A 19249-nucleotide genomic window follows, 5' to 3' on the forward strand; every position below is an offset into this window, starting at 1 on the left:
CAGCAGGGCAGGTCTCCACTTAATGGATGTGGCCAAGGACGAAGAGCTTCCAGTCAAAGATCACCAATTTAGTATCAAAGGATTTAAGGATGTAATGTGACAAAATGCTGGTGAGGCCTCATTTAGAAGATTTTTGAGCAGCTTATCATTTCTTCAACACTGGAGAGGGTTCAAAGGAGGTTCACAATGATTCTGGGATTGAACGGCTTGTCACATGAGGAGTGTTTGATGGCTGTGGGCTTCTGCTCAGAAACCTATCAAATGTTTAAAGGCCGTTTCCTGTGGTGGCAGAGTCTAAGACCAGAGGATGAGACCTCAGAATACGGGGTACCTTTTCAGAATGGAGATGGGAAGGAATTTCTTTAGCCAGAGTGATGAATCCCTGGAATGTTACCGTCACAGGCGGCTGTGAAGACCAAGTCACTGGGTATATACAAGGCAGAGATACATTGGGTATATACAAGATAGATTCTTGATTAGTCATTGTATGAAGGAATACAGGGAGAAGGCAGGATATTGGGGCAGAGGGGGAATTGGATCAGCCATGAAGTGTCAGAGCAAACTTGATGAGCCAGGTGATCTAATTATGCTCCTACAGCTTATGGTCTTATAGATTTTCACAGATAATGACAGTAGCTGAACCAAACTCTTTATATAAAAAAAAACTGCAGTCAGTATAGAAACACAACCAAAAAAACACTAATCTACCTGAACAATCTGTAGGAAAAGTAGCCAGTTTGAATTATGATGCTGAAGTAAATTTGAAAAGGTGAAAAAAGATTTACAAGAATGTTACTAGAACTGGAGCGTTTGAGTTAAAGGAGATGCTGGAGAAGCCAGGACTCCCCCCGCCCCCTCCCCCAGAACATTCAAGGTTGATCGTATAATAGGTTTATAAAATCATTGGGGGGGGGGGAGGGGGAAATAGATGAGGTGAAAAGATTGTAGCTATTCCTAGGTAGGAGGGTCAAAAAACTCAGGGGCATCAGTTTAAAGTGACAGAAAGGATTTAAAAAGGACCTTAAAGGGAAATTTTTGTTTCACCTCCCCCTTCAGAGGTTAGACCATATATGGAGTGAGCTCCCAAAGGAAGTGGCAGAGGCAAGTACAATGACAATACTTCAAAAACATTTGGATAGATCAAGGTTAGGAAAGGTTTAGAGCAGGGGTTCCCAACATGGGGTCCACAGACCCCTTGCTTAATACTATTAGTCCATGGCATTAAAACAGTGGAAACTCCTGGTTCAGAGAGATATGGACAAAATGGAAGTAAATGGGACGAGTTTAGCTGCCAGGCCAGCTTTCCATGCTGGGTTAGCTCTAGGACTCTAGTAACGCAGAAAGTCCAGGAGTGAAGTTACAAGAGTGGATTTGCAAAGGAAATTAGGAAAGCAAAAGGTAGCACATAAAAAAATATTGTCAATCAAAATCAACAAATACATATGGTGCAAAATAGTAGGCATAGGGCCCAAAGACAAAAGTGACCTGACAGCAGAGAAAGGTATTAGGATGGGTGTAATATATTGTCCTGCTCAGTTTTGTACAGAGTGTCCTTGTTATCAACAGCAGGGCAAACAGACACAGCACACTGACCGAGGCAGAATAGGAAAAGACCAACAGAAAAGACATTAATCCACAGACTGGCACAATAGCGTGACCTGGGGTCAATTCTGCTGTTGTGTGTCAGGTGCTTGTATGCTCTCCACAAGACCCTGTGGATTTCCTCCTGGTGCTCCAATTTCCTCCTACGTTTCAAAAGATGGGTTTAAATGGGTGGCGCAGGCTTGCTGGGCCAGAAGGACCCATTACCAGGCTGCATTTCTAAATAAAATCCAGCTTCGACATCTACACAGGTTTAAAATTTAAATCTGACCTGACCCAAGGTACTTTTATTTCACTACCCAACATGAAGGACATGCATTGCCAGAAATCCAAAACTTACTGGCAAAGCAAGATCATGATGAGTTAAACATGACCACACTTTATAAGTACATGGTTTTACCATAGCAAATTGTAGAGCAATTTTCCTTGTGAGAATTTTAAAAGTGCAATTACAAAATTTTATACTTTAAAACATTACATATGCCAAAACCACATTGTGCACAAGGATATACAAAATATTTCAGGGTCACATTTACAAATCAGCACAGGTTTAAACTATTTATTAACCTCTCTTGCCCACGGCCACACAAGCAGCCAGTTCCTAGCTCAATCAAAACTTTGACTATAGGCAATGCTAAACTAAATTAATTCTCCATCTTTGTCTTTCCCAGATGGACAGCAGAGAAAATGGAACACAAGTTTCCCAGAGACCAAACGTTTTCCAGTACTAGTTGAGGAGGAGGGAGATATCAGCTAATGTGCAACCATTTAATATGTTACAATTTTAATATCCCAGAGGAAAACTTACCCTTGCAAGATTTCATCCTGAAGGAGAGTTCTGTCGTCCAGCAGCTGCACTGAAGGCAAATCCAAGTAGTACACACCTCCACCTTCTGTCCCCAAGCATGCCACTTTGCAGCAAGACCTTAACATGATCACAGTAATTCTGGTAATGCTGGGAGGAGCACTATATCAGGAGAAAATAATATTTTAACATGTTAAACATCAGTAGAAAGACCACTCTTTTTTCAGCATATTAGAACAAATTTGGTAGAGTTTCTCATCTACTACAGAAAAATGTGAACACTAGAATGGGGATTAACAGCAATCGGTCCAAATGGGAAATCCTCCTCTCTTAACCACCTAAAGGTACTGTAGATCTCACCTGGGCAGTAAAAACTGTAAAGATGCTGATGCAAACTGACAACTGCACAAACTGCTGTAGATTTACATCAACTCCAGCTCCCTCACTTCTCTGCACTAGTGGCAAGCTAGTGTGCAAGGTGTACAAACACTCTTATCCACCATTATACACTGCTTTGCAGCAGGGATCACTGTCTCACTACAATAGATAGACCCTTTTTTTACATGCAAAACGCTCACTGATTTGAACATCCTAGCCAACATACCAACTTGAGTCTTACACCTTGGTTAATTACTCAGACTAAAATGATAATATTATACTTTGGTTAGCAAACCATTCAAGTTACCAGAACTGAGGGGCAAGAGAACAAGTCTAGTAACTAAAGGCCTGGCCTCTTCTACAGACTTCCCTCTATTGTATATTACTATTCTAGCACCGCATCCAAACTTTAGTAGAATTCTCTGGATTCAAGAGTAGACAAAAGAAAGAAAAGTTGGGGTCGGGGGGTAGAGACAATCTAACCAGTATAGATAATCATGAAAATGTTTCTGGGATGGGAATGTTCTCCAATACATTTTGGAAATTGGAAAGTTGCAACTAAAAATTGCATTGCAGCACCCAGGAAACAAAAAAGATACAACTTACAAGGCAAGATGTTCTAATAAAAGGAATTAAATTCTACAGTTCAGTATACGCGTCACAACTGAAGCCAAAAATACACACTGGCAAGGAAAATTCCTACTTAAAGGATCTGCTACCACAGACTAACAAAAATTGACCACTCTCAAATTACAGCAGAAACTCCAAAAAAAAAATCACCAAAACAGCTCTGTTTACCAGCAATTACCATAAAGTTACAGGCACAATTACTTCTTCAGTATTAAGTTCTCTCCCTTGCCACATTTAATCAATATAAACATTAGCAAGGTCCAGCATGTGAGGTTAGTTAAGCAGGTTCAGTTGCATAGCATTCAGGTTGAAGCAGTAAATTACACTGGACATTGGCTTCGCAAGAGAAACCAGAGTGGTCACGGATGGCTGCCTCCTTGACTGGAGGTCTGCGTAATACAGATCAATGTTGGGTCCATTGTTGTTTGTCATCTATAATCAATAATTTGGATGATAATTTTGCTAACTGGATCAGCAAATTTGCAGATGAGACCAAGATTAGGGGTGTAGTGAACATCTAGGAAGGCTATCAAAGCTTGCAGTGAGATCTGGACCAACTGGAAAAATGGACTGGAAAAAGATGGTAGAAGGAGTTTAATACAGACTAGTGTGAGGTGCTGCAATGTGGGAGGACCAACCAGGGTAGGACTTGCACAGTGAATAGTAGAGCACTGAGGACTGTGGTAGAAGACAGGGATCTGGAAATACAGATTCACAATCCCTTGAATGTGGCGTCGCATGTAGATAGGGTTGTAAAGAATGCCACAGAAGGCGTTAAGAGTTTGGAGATCAATTCCGGTGCTATTCTGTGAAGAGTATCTCTATGTTCTCCCCATGGAATATGTAGATTTTCTCCAGGTGTCCGGTTTCCCCTTGCAGTCCAAAGACATTCAGGGTAGGGTACTTGGGCACTGTAAATTGGCCCGTGATTAGATTAGAGTTATTCAGGTTTGTCAGGGGTTGCTGGGATGGCATGGTTCAGAGGGCTGGAAGGGCCCACTCCATGATGTCTCCCTAAATAAATACAAGTTGTACAATTTGCTGGTGAGGCCCAATTTGGAGCAGTGTCCAGTCCTGGTCACCTACCTACAAGCAAGACGTACAGAGAAAATTTACAAGGATTTTGCCAGGACTCGAGGGCCCAAATTACAGGGAGAGGTTAACAAGGTTTGGACTTCATTCCCGAGAGCATAGGAGAATGTGGGGAGATTTTATAGAGATATATCACAAGGGTATAAGATAGGAATCAGAATAAGTTTAATATCACTGCCATATGTACAGAAATTTGTTTTGCAGCAGTACATTGCAATCCATAATAAAAACTATAAATCTCAATAATAATTATTAAATAAGTTGTGTAAAAAGAGCAAAAAAAATAATGCACATGGGTTCATTGTTCATTCAGAAATCTGATGGTGGAGGGGAAGTAACCATTTCTGAAATGTTGAGTGTGTCTTCAGGCTCCTGTCCCTCCACTTTGATTTTAGCAATGAGAAGAGGTTATGTTCCAGATGATGGGGGACCTTAATGATGGACACTGCCTTTAGAAGATGTCCTCCGTGCTGGGGAGACCGATGGAACTGGTTGAGACTACAACTTTCTGCAGCTAGGGATACCGATTCTAGGACAAATACAAGCAGAATTTTGAGGCTGGGCGAGACCAGAACTAAAGGTCATGGGTACAGGGTGAAAGGTTAAATATTGAAGGGGAATACGAGGGGGAGCTTCTTCACTCATAGGTGGCAAGTGTGGAACAAGCTGCCAGTATAAGTGGAGGATGCAGTCAATTTCAACATTTAAGAGCAGTTGGATAACTACATGGATGGGAGGGGTAAAGAGCACTATGGTCCAGGTATAGGTTGATAGGACACAGGAGATTAAAAATTTAGCATTGACTAGATGGGCCCAAGGGCCTATTTCTGTGCTGTAGTGTTCTGACTATGACAAGCTTATTCAACTAATACGTTATAGAATTAGAGAACACGCCCACTTCTCATTGGGTAATGCAAAGTGAAATGGAAGATAATTGGGCTAAGGATACTGCCCTTGAGGAACTCTTGCAAAGTCCATGGGCCTATGCTCAACTCCTCATTCTAGTTCCCCATAACCTTCAATAAGCAATACCACCTTCTTCGAGGTACAAGTCCAGTCAAGGGAAGAGTTTTCCCTCAATTGCCAGTGTCTTCAGTTTGATTCCTGATCGTTATACATAATCAAATGATGTCTTCATGCCTTAGTAATCAGCTCTTTGGTTCAAGTTTGGATCAAAGCTTGAATGCCCAAATCACCAGTGACAGACAATAGTGCCAATTGATAGTGGAGTTAGTAACATATTCTATCACTTTTGTTGATAACAGAGCAGAGTGATGGGTTGGTAATTAGCCAGTCCTGACGAAGGGTCTCAGCCTGAAACGTTGACTGCCTCTTCCTAGAGATGCTGCCTGGCCTGCTGCGTTCACCAGCAACTTTTATGTGTGTTGCTTGAATTTCCAGCATCTGCAGAATTCCTGTAGTTAGCCAGTTGGATTTATTACTTTATGGGCAGTTCATACCTGGATAATTTTCCACAACTGCATGATGACAATATTTTATCTTTACTAGACGAGAAGCACATTACATTCTGGAATGCAAACCTCTAGCAGAACAGACAGGATGTGGTCTGACTGCACAGCCTTCATTGTACCCAGTGCTCTGTTGTTTACTGACAACACATGGAATGAATTGAACTGGCTGAAAATTACAGTTTCACATAAGAGGAATTGTGATTAAAATATTGCATCACTGGATGATTTATGCAAGATTTCAGCAGCCAATTTCCAACTGAAAGCAGATCACTGCAGACCAGGTTCAGATTAAAAAGCAACATTTTAGTATTTTGGAGTAGTTAAAACTTTTTGATGCCTTGTGCATTGAGTTGAATGGTGATTAGCAGCTGGATGGGAACTGGCAAGGGAAATTTGATTCATGCAATAACCAATGTTCAGAAACAGTGAAACTAGCTTTCAGACTGTTGAGTCAAACTGAGTAAATACAGAGCTTGAGTGGAGGCAAGGCACTTATTAGATTGGAGGTAAAACAAGCAGCAAATTGATAGAAGCATTCAAAGAACACTTGGCTGAAATGTTTAACTACTATCTCTGCAGCAAGGAATTTTAATTTTCCTATATAAACCCAGTGTTGGTGTGTGTGGGGGGGGGGGGGGGGAGAGAGAAGAATAGAACAAAAAAGACTTTCAATGAATGATCTACCACTGGGCTAGGATCCAAGTGTAAACAGATTAAAGTGGCATCATCCATAATCACCTGTGTATCATCTCTGACAAGTGTTTATTTTTAAAATTACATCAAGACAGTGCCTTGTAAAAGTATTCAGTTCCCAACTCTGCTCGCAAAACAATACAACCAGTTTAACTGAGAAATTTAACTGAGAAATTTATTTGTGAATCACATTCCGCCCCCCACAGTACAGCCCAAGTTTTAAAAAAGCAAGGGAAATTGTAAAGCATCAATAACTGAAATGTCAGCAGTTCAAAAGTATTCATTCCACTTTGTTCAGTATGCAGTTGAATCACCTCTTGTAGCTATTACAGCCAGTAGTCTTTTTGGACAAGTCTCTATTATCTTTGCACAATGTGATGGAGCAAGATTTGCCCACCCCTCTTTTAAAAAAAAAATTGCTTAAGCTGTGCCAAGTTAGTTGGGGAGCAGCGGTGGACAGCAATTTTGAGGTCTTGTCGAGATGTTTGATTGGGTCAAGGTTACGACTCCAATGGGGCCACTCAAGGACGCCAGTATTTTTTCCCCATTTGAAGCCACTTCATGGTTGCTCTGCCAGTGTGCTTGGGTGGTTGTCTTGCTGAAAGACCAACTTCCTCCCCAGTTTAACCTTTCTGGCAGAGACCAACAGGTTTTTTATCCAGGATCTTTGTATTTAGCAACATTTATCTTCCCATCATTCCTAACCAGATTTCCACTCCCTGCTCCTGAAGAGCACTTCCACTGTACAATGCTACTTCCACCATACTTTACAGTAGGATGGTGTTACCTGGCTGATGTGGAGTACTAGATTTACGCTACACACACTGCTCAGTGATGAGGCCATATTATATACTTTGGTCTCATTTCACCACAAAACCTTCACATCTTTACAGTACCTACAAGAACTCCTTGTTCTCCCTTTTGCTGAAGATAATTCTTTATGACCTTGCCCCTGTGATTGCAGTTGTTATCCTGCTGCAGACTGAAGTTGCCTCCCAGCGGGATCAGACACCTTCCTGATGGTCTGCTTGGCTTCTCAACATTGAGAATCCCACTAATTCAAACTAGATTACCAACTCCATTTGCAGAAATGCTGCCCCAAAACTGCAGGGAACCTTTGCCGTGCTCATTGTTGGCTCCAGATACTCATTCATGTAGCACTCTCCAACTTTTGTACAGATAAACCAACTCCTGTTTGAGCCAAAAATTTCAAGTTTTGACTCATCAATCCAGAGCACTTGCTGCCTTTGTTCAGCACTCCAATCCTTGTTTTTGTGCAGCAAGTTTCTTGGCTTAGTTTCCACTTTGGAGGAATGGCTTTTTGGCTGCAACTCTTCAATGAAGACCACTTCTGACAAGACTTCTCGAGACTGTAGAGGGGTGTACTTGGGTTCTTGTAATTTTGGTGAGTTTAGGGCTAATAACAGAGTTGAACTTCCAGTTTAGAGAAGTCAGTTTGATGCATCTCTTGTTTGTTACACTCAGTTTCCATGGATGACCACTGCATTTTTGGTCCTCAACCTTAACTGCTTCTTTCGCACTTCTGCAGAAGAGCTTGGACAGTACATCTTGAAACTGCTGTCTGCCGTGAAATTTCTGCTTGGGATAGACCTTCTAAATGCAAGGATGACCACTTTGTTTTGTTGCTATGTTCACTCTTGCCATAGTGTAAGAGTTGATGATTTGAAGGTTAAATTGTCACATCTGCCCACACCCTCACCTTTTAGTTTGGTTGTCTTTGCCCAGTTTGATTCCTCTACACCAGTTTGTTTCAATTAATCAGTTTAGTTCATTCAACTCGTTATGTTATTGATCATTAGCACATGTGATCTGTTTAATCATACACTAGGCTATAAACCGACAAAGTCACCAAGCCTTTATTTAAAATGTGGTCTATTACTTAACATTACTTTAATGAAATAAAAAATCTAATATTTAATTTTTTGGAAAATATTTGGAATCTAACATTTGCTCTTTTCTATGACACACTAATGCAAAAGACTAGAAATAAATATCTGGTGCAAAATTGATATAAAAATCTGGTTGCCCAAGACTTTTGCATAGTACCGTACATCAAATTGGATGAGTTGGTAAAGTAATATACAGTACTGTACCCAAGGAAAGTTAGCACAGCAATTACAAAGAGGATGAATACTTTTCCAGCCCCACAATTTTGCTTTACTTTTAGTAAATTGTTGACAGGTTTTGGAATTTGATATGATGCACAATGTTTTGTAGATTAGCTCAAAAACCATAAATCAATATATTTTAAATTTAGAAAATAGTTGTGGGAGCTAAATACTTTTCCCAAGGTATTGTACATTATCCCTCAATTGACAAATAACATTAGTAATAGCTCTCTTGGACAAAGATAAAAGACTGTTTATTAATCAATGTTAATAAGCTTCATACATTGGAAGCATCAGTTTTCTCTACATTCACATCATGGCCCATACATGGAACTCCAAACCAGCAACATTCCTCATTTGGAATCTGCCAAGCTATTAGTCCTCACCATCAGATTACTTTGATTAACTTAATGTTTGCCATTTTCCCAGCTCCCTTCTAAATCTTTGTCCATAGTCCAGCAATTCCAATGTCAAACACCCTTTCCGACACCTACCTTTGGTCATGTGATCTCACTATTCCCATCACTCCCACCATAACCCTTAATACCCTCCACTCTCAGAGCAACGGGCATTAAATGCTCAAGACATGAAATGCTAGAACAGATTTAAGTGTAGAATCAAAAGCAGGATTATAGCTTCAAGCAGAGCTGTTCTGATTTGCCTTCATCATACAAACAACCTGCTCATCGTTCCTTCTCTCTCACTATTTGCATCAAAAGAAAAGATTAGGTTTTTGTACTTTGCGCCATCGAATCCTGGCCGCCCAGGAAGTCTGAAAGTTCGGACTTCTTCCAGGAAAGAATAGTTGTTCTTTTGATTAATCTCCCACAAGTGAATGGTATTATCATCCAACAAAGACAGTAGGCGGCCCTGGGGAGAGAAAAAGTGAAACATGGTGAATTACAAAAAAAAATCTGCGCTTGCTGGTAGTGTGAAACAAAAAACAAATGCTGGAAATACTTAGATCAAGCAGCATCTGTGCAGAAAGAAACAAAATGTTTCTGCCCAATGGTTCTTCAGAATTGGGACTATTTAGAAAACTCAAGCTTAAAACACACAGGAATGGCGTATAGAATAAACCGGAATTTTGTGATAGAATGGGGACAAAGACTTGATGACACTGATTAGTGCCTGATCTGCTGGGCTTTCCCCACCATTCCACTTTACTCTTCCCTTCTCCCATTCCCTACACTTTTAGATTGATTAGCTACCATTAATTACAGGCTTTCTTAAATCAATGCCAATCAGTGTCTTCCATCTTCTCTTCATCTCCAGCCCATCACGGACACTGCCTTTGTTTTCTCCATCCCATCTTCAGATTTAACTATGCTTATTTTCTAATTTTCCCAATTCCAGACGATAACCAACTGGAAATGCTAATTGTTTTTCTGTTCGTGGATGATTTCCAACATGCTGGGTATTCCTATCAATTACTTTCATTTCAAATACAGAAAAGGGGAGGTGACTAGTGCTTTTATAGGTGTAAGTAACAGAACTGTGCCTTTTAAACTAATTCTCTCCAACTTGGTTGCCTCACCTTGGGCATCAATTATCCTGAGCCCGGTTTTCAGGTGAATGCAGCCTCAGGGGAAGCAAAGTGAATATTGCTTGCTAACTTGCATACATGCACAGTACTGAATAAATTAGAGAGGGACAGTTAACTGTGGAAGAGACCCTGCAAACAACCCCCACTCTCTAGCCTATAGAGAGCAGAGGTGTTGCATTAAAAAAAAATCACAATTTCCTGCTGTTAATATGACACTTCTCAAACAAGACTGAAAATCTCATTTGAGAGGACAATGAAACTCAAGAGCCTGAGTCTATCAAATCTGCACGAGTTTCTCCAGGAAATGATCAGCTGAGTTCCAAGAGTGAAATCAATTTTTAATCCCTTGCGTTTATCAGTAAGACAGTCCAGCTGCAATAGTGTGCACTGATTGTATTGTCCCATTATAACATTGCATTAAATATTTTGTTTATTGAGACATAGTATGTCATTGTTTAAATTAAGCCAATGGCTCCATGATAGTCTGCTTCACTCTCACTAATCTATCTCAAATGCAGATGTTATAGATTAGAAAAGCCAATTGGTATAACACTATTTCATCTGCCTGAAAAGACTGGGTACTATTTCATGATGTCACTAGATATTGAAGCTCATCTTTATTGCTTTTGAAAAGAAGTTTTTATTCCATGCATGTTCTGTAGTTGTTCATCCTAACTGAACACAAATATCCCAGCTTTTATTTCTCTGCTTTCTTGACAATATTGTCTGTTTAATACCGTATGATGTCTCTTCAAATGGCAAACACCTGCAGTCACTCCTCACAATACAGCCTTTGACATTGAGAAGGAACGCAAATGACTCCAGCAGCTGAATAACATTCTTACATCTTAGAATTAAAAATGGGCACAGTAAATGTATGCTATAATAACTTGACAATGCGATCTTCACCTATTCTGACAATATTGAATTACAAACCAAAACAATAAACAAGAGATTCTGCAGAAGCTGGAAATCCAGAGTAACACAAAATGCTGGAGGAACTCAGATCAGACATCTATGGAAATGAATTAACAGTCAAGGCTTGAGGCAGACACACTTCTTCAGGACTGGAAGGGCAGGGAGAGTTGATGTTCATACCATCAGGATAGAAGCCAACTAGATATAATATGAAGTGTTGCTCCTCCACCCTGAGAGTGGCCTCATGTCAGAAGAAGCCATGGACCAACATGTCAGAACAGGAATGGGGATAGGAATTAAAGTTGTTGGCTACCAGGAAATTCCTCTTTTGGCTGATCGAGCCGAGGTGCTCGACAAAGCGGTCCCTCAATTTACCTCAGGTCTCTCCAATGTACAGGAGGCTGCATTGGAAGTGCTGATTACAATAGAGCACCCCAACTGATTTGCAGGTCAAGTGTTGCCTCACATGTTTAGGGCAATGAATAGAGGTGAGGGAGGTGGCGAATGGGCAGGTATGGCATTTCTCTCACTTGTAAGGGTATGTGCCAGGAGGGAGAATGGGGAGGGATGAATGGACAAGGAAATCATGGGAGTGATCCCTGCAGAAAGCAGAGTGTTAATGGGGGGGGGGGAGAAGAAAGGGGGAAAGAGAGGAGGTTTATAATGCACCTCTGCTCCATCTGCCAAAAGAAGCATTTCCCAATAGCCAACGATTGTCATTCCTATCCCCAATCCTGTAAAGACATGCCAGTCCATGGCCTCTTCTCCCACAATAAGACCACTCTCCGGGTGGATCAGCAACACTCCATTCTGTATAGGTAGCAACCGACCTGATGGTATGAACAACTTCTTTAGTAATTTTTCTTCCTCTTTTCTTTTTCCCTCTCCCTTACCACTTCTTCTATTCCCTACTCTGTCTGGCCTCTTACCACTTCCTTATCTGCTACCACCTCCCCCCTCTGGTGCCCCTCCTTCCCTTTCTCAAATGGTTGATTCTCCTCTGTCAGATTCCTTCTTCCCTATCCCTTTACCTTTCCCAGCCACTTGTCTTCACCCACCATCTTCTAGCTTGTCTTTCTTTGCCTCACCCCACCTTTAATTTTGACATCTCCCCCTTACTTTTCAGTCCTGAAGGGTCTTAGCCTGAAACAGTTTATTCATTTCCATAGATGCTGCCTGAACTGTGAGTTCCTCCAACATTTTGTGCAAGTTAAACCAAAACAAGTGTTACTTATCAATTGCTGCTCTGCACTGGCTCATAAAGGTACCAGGTAAGTATTGGTTTCATCTTTAGCTCTTATTATTTGGGAGCAAATATTGCTCATTTTCTTTGTGATATTCACACTTCCATTAAGTTTTACTTGCCATTTTACCTCCCACAATCAGATCACAGGTGACCTGTTATGGGGGAAAGGGGAAGAGTGGTGGTGGTGGGGTCGTCACATTCCTACAAAGTTGTCCCTGTCATTTCGTGGCAGTGTCATCTGCGCTAGCTTGACTAAATGAGGTGTGTTAAAAAATATATACTTGCTACCACAAAATTTTATTCTAATCTATATCTCACACATTTTTAGCACTGATTTGTGAATACCGCAAGGGGGAGTTTCTATTGCCCAAACAGGACTGTAAGTAATGCAGGCTGTGTGGAAGGGTGGGTTCCTGTACAACAGGAACACCATTCATGGTACCTCTTCTCCAAACCCCTCTAAGTAACACAGAATAAGGCTTTTTTGCAAAACCATTTTGCTTGGTGTGCCTCTATTTGCACAATGAATATTGGCATACCTGGCCAGGTAGAAAGTGTATCTGCGTCACTGTGCCAGTTTCTTTGTGTAGCCCTGTAAACTCCACGCCTGGAACTCCATAGCTTAAAAATTAAAAGTTAAGGAACAAACACCTGTAAAGTTACCATAATTAAATGAAGTTTGTGCTCAGAACAGTTCTGCTCCTCTGCATTCAGCTTTGAGAACTCTAGAGCAGGAATGCATCACGTTTGAAGGTACATATCACACTGCCCATCAGGTGCAAAAGTACTATATGGATTGACCATGCCTGGCTCCACTTACCCACCAGTGAGTTTCCGCTCACCCATTTCCTTCAGCAGCCAAGCTTGATCCCTGAATTTTAAATGATGCCTCTCTGCCATTCACTTTATCACCAGAAAATACTTCAAAAGCCATTGTCCTTCGAAAGGACAATGGTGCAGCTAATCGAGCAACTACACCCACAACACCAACAATCAAGGTTTCAAGCATCGTCTGCAGGTGGGTGAAGAGAACCCGTGTTTTAGATCAAAAGTCCATTGGACCATAGGATACAAGAGCAAAACTAGGCCATTTGGCCCTTTGAATATTCTCTGCCATTCCATCATGCCTGATTTATTAATCCTCTCAACCACATTCTCCTGCTTTCCCCTTGTAACCTTTGACATTCTAACTAATCAACAACCTATCAATCTCTACTTTAAATATATTCAATGTCTTGGCAGCCACAGCCATATGTGGAAATAAATTCCACTGATTCACCACCTTCTGGCTAAGGAAATGCTTCCCAATGTGTTCTAAATGGACGTTCCTCTATTCTGTGGCTGTGCCCTCTGGTCCTCGATTCACCCATTACAGGAAGCATCTTCTCCACATCCACTTTATCGAGGCCTTTCAATATTCGATAGGTTTCATTGAGATCCTCCCCCCCCCACCCCATTCTTTTAAATTACAGCAAGAACAGGCCTAGAATACATTAACCCTTTCATTCCCAGAAACATTTTTGTGAACCTCCTCTGGGTCCTCACCAACATCAGCACAATGGTTTTTAGGCAAGGGCCCCAAAGCAGCTCTCAATACACCAAGTGCAGCCTTATAAAGCTTCATCACATCCTTGCTCTTATATTTTAGTCCTCTCAAAGTGAATGCCAACATTGCATTTGTCTTCCTTACCATCGACTCAGCCTGCACGTTAACTTTCAGGGAATCCTGCACAAGAACTCCTAAGTCCCTTTGCGCCTCCAATTTTTAAATTTTCTCCCGATTTAGAAAACAGTCTATGCCTTTATTTCTTTTACGGAAGTGCATGACCATACACACTCCTGCACTAAATTACATCTGCCATTTCTTTGCCCATTCTCCCAATGTGTTTAAGTCCTTCTGCAGATTCCCTGCTTCCTCAACAGTACCTGCCCCTCCACCTAGCTTTGTTTTGTCCATAAACTTGGCCAAAACAGCATTTAATTCATCATCCAAATCAACGATATTGAATGCAAAAAGCTGTCCCAATACCATTCTGTGCAGAACACCACTAGTTGCTGGAAGCCAACCAGAAAAGGCCCCCCTTTATTCCCACTCTGTCTCCTACCAGTCAGCCAATCTTCTATCCATCCATAGTATCTTTCCCATAATACAATGGGCTCTTATCTTGTTAAGTAGCCTCATGTGCAGCTCCTTGTCAAAGGCCTTCTGAAAATCCAAGCATACAACATCTCTGACTCTCCTTTGTCTATCCTGCCTGTTATTTCCTCAGAATTACAACAGATTTGGGTTGAACTTGTGCATCAGGCTTCAATCTGAAACATCGCCAAATCATCCCCACTAAGGTGCTGCAGCAGACTCTTGTAGACCCAGGTTTCAATCCTAACACCTACTACAGGCTGTATGAAGTTTCTACATTCGCTCCATGACCATAGATTTCTCCTGGATCCTTAACCCAAAGCCCAGGTTGGTAGGTTAAATGGAGACTGAAAATTGCCTCTTGGGTGCAGGTGGATTCTAGGAATTGCCTAGAATAAAATGTAGCAGACAAACCAAGAGGCTATTTTAGGTCTTGTATAATGAAACAGAATTATGATCACTTTTATCCAGTGGATTAACTTTGAGGGTATCAGACACTGTTAAATTCTTCATCTCAAGTCAAAAACTAATCTTAAACATGACACAAGGGAGGTATCAGGGGCATTTTTATCACGAGTTAGGAAATCACATTTTAAAAATCACATCTGCTGATGGCAAATTATGCAAATTTTAAAATTCTGAATGAAATTACATACTATTGAAAAATAAAAGAACTCAAGTATTCTATGAGTGGCCATCTAAAATTAATAATGGTATTACATTAAAACGGAGATTGCAGTGTGAAGCAGAGGGTAAACCTGGAGAATGTAATGGCTATTAACCAAACGTTTACAAAAAATTTAAAACCTGAAAATAAGGAATTCAGGAAAAACTGAACAAATTTGGAGAATTTTACAAGTATGCAAAAACAAAAAACTTAAGTAAACACGATAACTGAGAAGCGAAGGCAGGAAAATCTGAGGAGTAAAGAAATAGCTGAGATGTTCATTAAGAATTTTGTCCCATCTTCACATATAGAACAGCAGTAAAACCCAAATACAGCAGCAAACTAGACTACTTAAAGCAGGGAACATTCAGTGACGAGTGGTAGAAGAACTAATGGGGTTAAGGGTTGACAAATCCACAGGACCTGAAGGCCAGGATGTTGAGATTCTATGAGTTGAATGAAGAGACATTAGGTATGATAGTGTCAGTGTGAGACAGCACAGAAACAGGTCCTGGGGCCCAGTGAGTCCTGACGAAGGGTTCCGGCCCGAAACGTCGACTGATCTTTTCCACGGATGCTGCCCGACCTGCTGAGTTCCTCCAGTGTGTTGTGAGTGTTACACAGTCACGCTGACCTGCATCTATCATTGATCTGAAAACTTATCTATATCACTCTGCACACTCTTCCCATCTTCTGCAAAATTTGCTTTATCACTCAATTCAGTATCATCAGCAAACTTAGATAGAGTCACTTCTTTCAGTCCCCTCTTCCAGATCGTTAACGTATATAGTGAACAGTTGTGGGCCCAGCACCGACCTCTGTAGCACACCACTCACCAAACAGAGTAACACCCATGTATCCCAACTCTGCTTTCTATTAGTTAACCAATCCTCTATCCATGCTAATACGTCACCCCTTAACTCTATGCATCCTTATCTTATGGACAAGCCTTTTAAGTGACACCTTAACAAACACCTTCCGGAAATCTAAGTAAATAATGTCCATCTGTTCCCCTCTATCCACTGTGATATACTCGTGTCTTTTGTTCCTTGCTATCTATACCTGCTATGCATCTTAACCGAGGCCTCAATCTCTAGAAAACCAGGCACCCCTAAACCTGTTAGCCTTGACTTTTACATACAATATCCTAACAGGAACAGACAAACTCTACTCTCAATTGCACTTTTGAAGTCCCCCCACTCATCATATATCCCTTTGCCAGAAGGCAACCTATCACAATCCACAGCTGCCAGATTCTTCGATGCCATCAAAATCAGCCTTTCTCCAATACATAAATTAGATGACCAGACCTATCATTCTCCATAATAATCTTTAAAATAATAGAATCATGAACAATCCCCAACACAAACTTCTGCTACTGGACCTTGCACCCTAATCAGATGCAGTATCATGGCCCCTCTAGCTGGGACCCCTATATTGATTAAAGGACCTTTCCTGAACATACTTAGGACTTTTCCTGAACATATTTAACAAATTATTTTACAGTATGGGAATCCCAGTAAGTGCAAAGTTAAAAATCACCCATCACAACTTTATTTTTCTTGCAAATGTCTGCTATCTTGCTACAAATTTGCTCCTCTATATCCTGATAACCACTGAGGGGATCTATGACCCCATTAATATGGTCATCCCTTTCTTATTCTTCAGTAAGCAAGCCCTGCAGTCTGTCCTGTCGGAGGGGCTGCTGTAACATATTCCCTGAGGAGCAATGCCATACCTCCCCCTCCAATACTTCCCCCTCCATCACGTCTAAAGCAGAACCCCAAAGCACTGAGCTGCCACTCTCACCCCTTCTGCAACCATGTCTCCGTAACAGCTACAGTATGTTGAGCCATGCTCTAAGCTCATATGCCTTATCTACAATACTTTTTGAACTGAAATAAATGCAATGCAGAACATTAGTCCCGCCACACTCAACCTTTCTGTCCCCATCTTTGAATGCAGGCTTAACATCTGCTTTGCCCACAACCATTCTAGTTGCTGCCCTGACACTCTAGTCCCCATTCCCCTGCAACGTTTATTTAAAAACGTCAAAGCAGCACAAGCAAGCCTTCCTGCAAGGATATCAGACCCAAAAATCCTTGTGATGTGTTTTCAAATTCCTCCATTGATTTTGGAAATATGTAAATAAACTCCATAAGCAAGATGAGATCATGTAACAACGAACTACAAAAATGATATCAGGCTAACCATGAAACTGCTGGAATTGATTAAGTTAGTTTCAAAAAGAGCACATGATTAAGCAGAGTTAACACTCTTATGAAAGGGGAACTCATTTGTCAAATCTACTTTTTGTTACTGTGACCACCAGGTCAGATAAAGGGAACTAGTTAAGTACATTTAGATTTACCTCTAACAGGAAGAACAAAAACTATTTATAAATATTTTTCAAATATTTTTGCGTGCCCTTGTAAATAAATCAAAGTGAGTACGTACAGCAAATAATTAGGACAAACATGATTTTTTGCAAACAGGCTTAAAAGTAGTTAGGAATGACAGGAATCTTAAAGCAATATTCTGAAAAGCTTTGGCATCCGGCTGACGTCGAGTAAAATGTTTTCGCTGGCTGAAGAGTCCAAGATAAAGAAGCACAGTATCAAAATTAAGAGCAGACCTGAAACTCAGAGGACTGAAAATTTTCAGAATCACTGACCCTTGATATTTATAGAACATTAGAGATGTGCAAAAATAAAAATAAATGCAGGTAGGGATGAAAAATAGCCATGAAATGCTTTGAGAGGTTGGTCATGATTAGACTGAAGTCCTGCTTCAGCAAGGACCTGGACCCAATGCAATTTACCTATCACCACAATAGGTCAACGGCAGACGCAATTTTAATGGCTCTTCACTAGGCCTTAGACCATCTGGACAACACAAACACCCATGTCAGGATGCTGTTCATCAACCATATCTCAGCATTTAAACACCAACATTCCCACAATCCTGATTGAGAAGTTACAGAACCCGGGTCTCTGTACCCCCTCTGCAATTGAATCCTTGACTTCCTAACCAGAAGACCACAAACTTCCTCCTTGCTAATATCTCCTCCTTGCTGATGAGCAACACTGGCACACCTCAGGGGTGTGTGCTTAGCCCACTGCTCTACTCTATATACCCATGACTGTGTGGCTAGGCATAAATCAAATATCATCTATAAATTTGCGGATGATACAATCATTGTTAGTAGAATCACAGATGGAGACGACAGGACGTACAGGAGCAAGATATACCAACTAGTGAGTGGTGTCGCAGCAACAACCTGACACTCAACATCAGCAAGACGAAATAGCTGATTAGGGACTTCAGGAAGGGCAAGACGAAGGAACCCATATCAATCCTCATTGGGATCAGAAATGGAGAGAGTGAGCAGCTTCAAGATCATGGGTGTCAAGATCTGAGGATCTAGCCTGGTCCCAACATACTGATGCAGTTATAAAGGCAAGACAACCACTATACTTCATTAGGAGTTTGAAGAGATTGGGTATGTCAATATACTCAAACACTTCTATAGAAGTACCATGGAGAGCATTCCAACAGGCCGCATCACTGTCTGGTATTGGGGGTGGGGGGGGGGGGGGTTTACTGCGCAGGACCAAAAGCAGCTGCAGAGTTGTAAATTTAGTCAGCTCCATCTGGGGTACTAGCCTACAAAGTACCCAGGACATCAAGGAGTGCTGTCTCAGAAAAACAGCATCCATTAAGGACCCCCAGCACCTAGGCTATGCCCTTTTCTCATTGTCACCATCAGGTAGGGGATACAGAAGCCTGAAAGCACACACTCAGCAATTCAGGAACAGCTTCTCCCCCCACCATCCAATTCCCAAATGGACATTGAACCTGCCAACTCTACCTCACTTTTTAAAATACATTTGTTTTTGCATTATTTTTGATCTATTCAATATGTATATTTTTA

General features: G+C 41.1%; 1 protein-coding gene across 1 annotated transcript in view; it reads right to left on the bottom strand.

The window, feature by feature from the left end:
• The window catches only part of llgl1 (LLGL scribble cell polarity complex component 1), a 97578-nt gene that overhangs the window by 39268 nt on the left and 39061 nt on the right, over positions 1 to 19249 (bottom strand). The window contains exons 3-5 of the mRNA XM_072268535.1: positions 13051 to 13132; positions 9541 to 9671; positions 2411 to 2569 (exon numbers count right to left, since the gene is read on the bottom strand). Of these exons, the coding sequence (XP_072124636.1) occupies positions 2411 to 2569; positions 9541 to 9671; positions 13051 to 13132 (372 nt within the window). The remainder of the gene's footprint in view (positions 1 to 2410; positions 2570 to 9540; positions 9672 to 13050; positions 13133 to 19249) is intronic.

This window comes from Mobula birostris, chromosome 9 (genome assembly GCF_030028105.1).
Source record: "Mobula birostris isolate sMobBir1 chromosome 9, sMobBir1.hap1, whole genome shotgun sequence".
NCBI lineage: Eukaryota > Metazoa > Chordata > Chondrichthyes > Myliobatiformes > Myliobatidae > Mobula > Mobula birostris.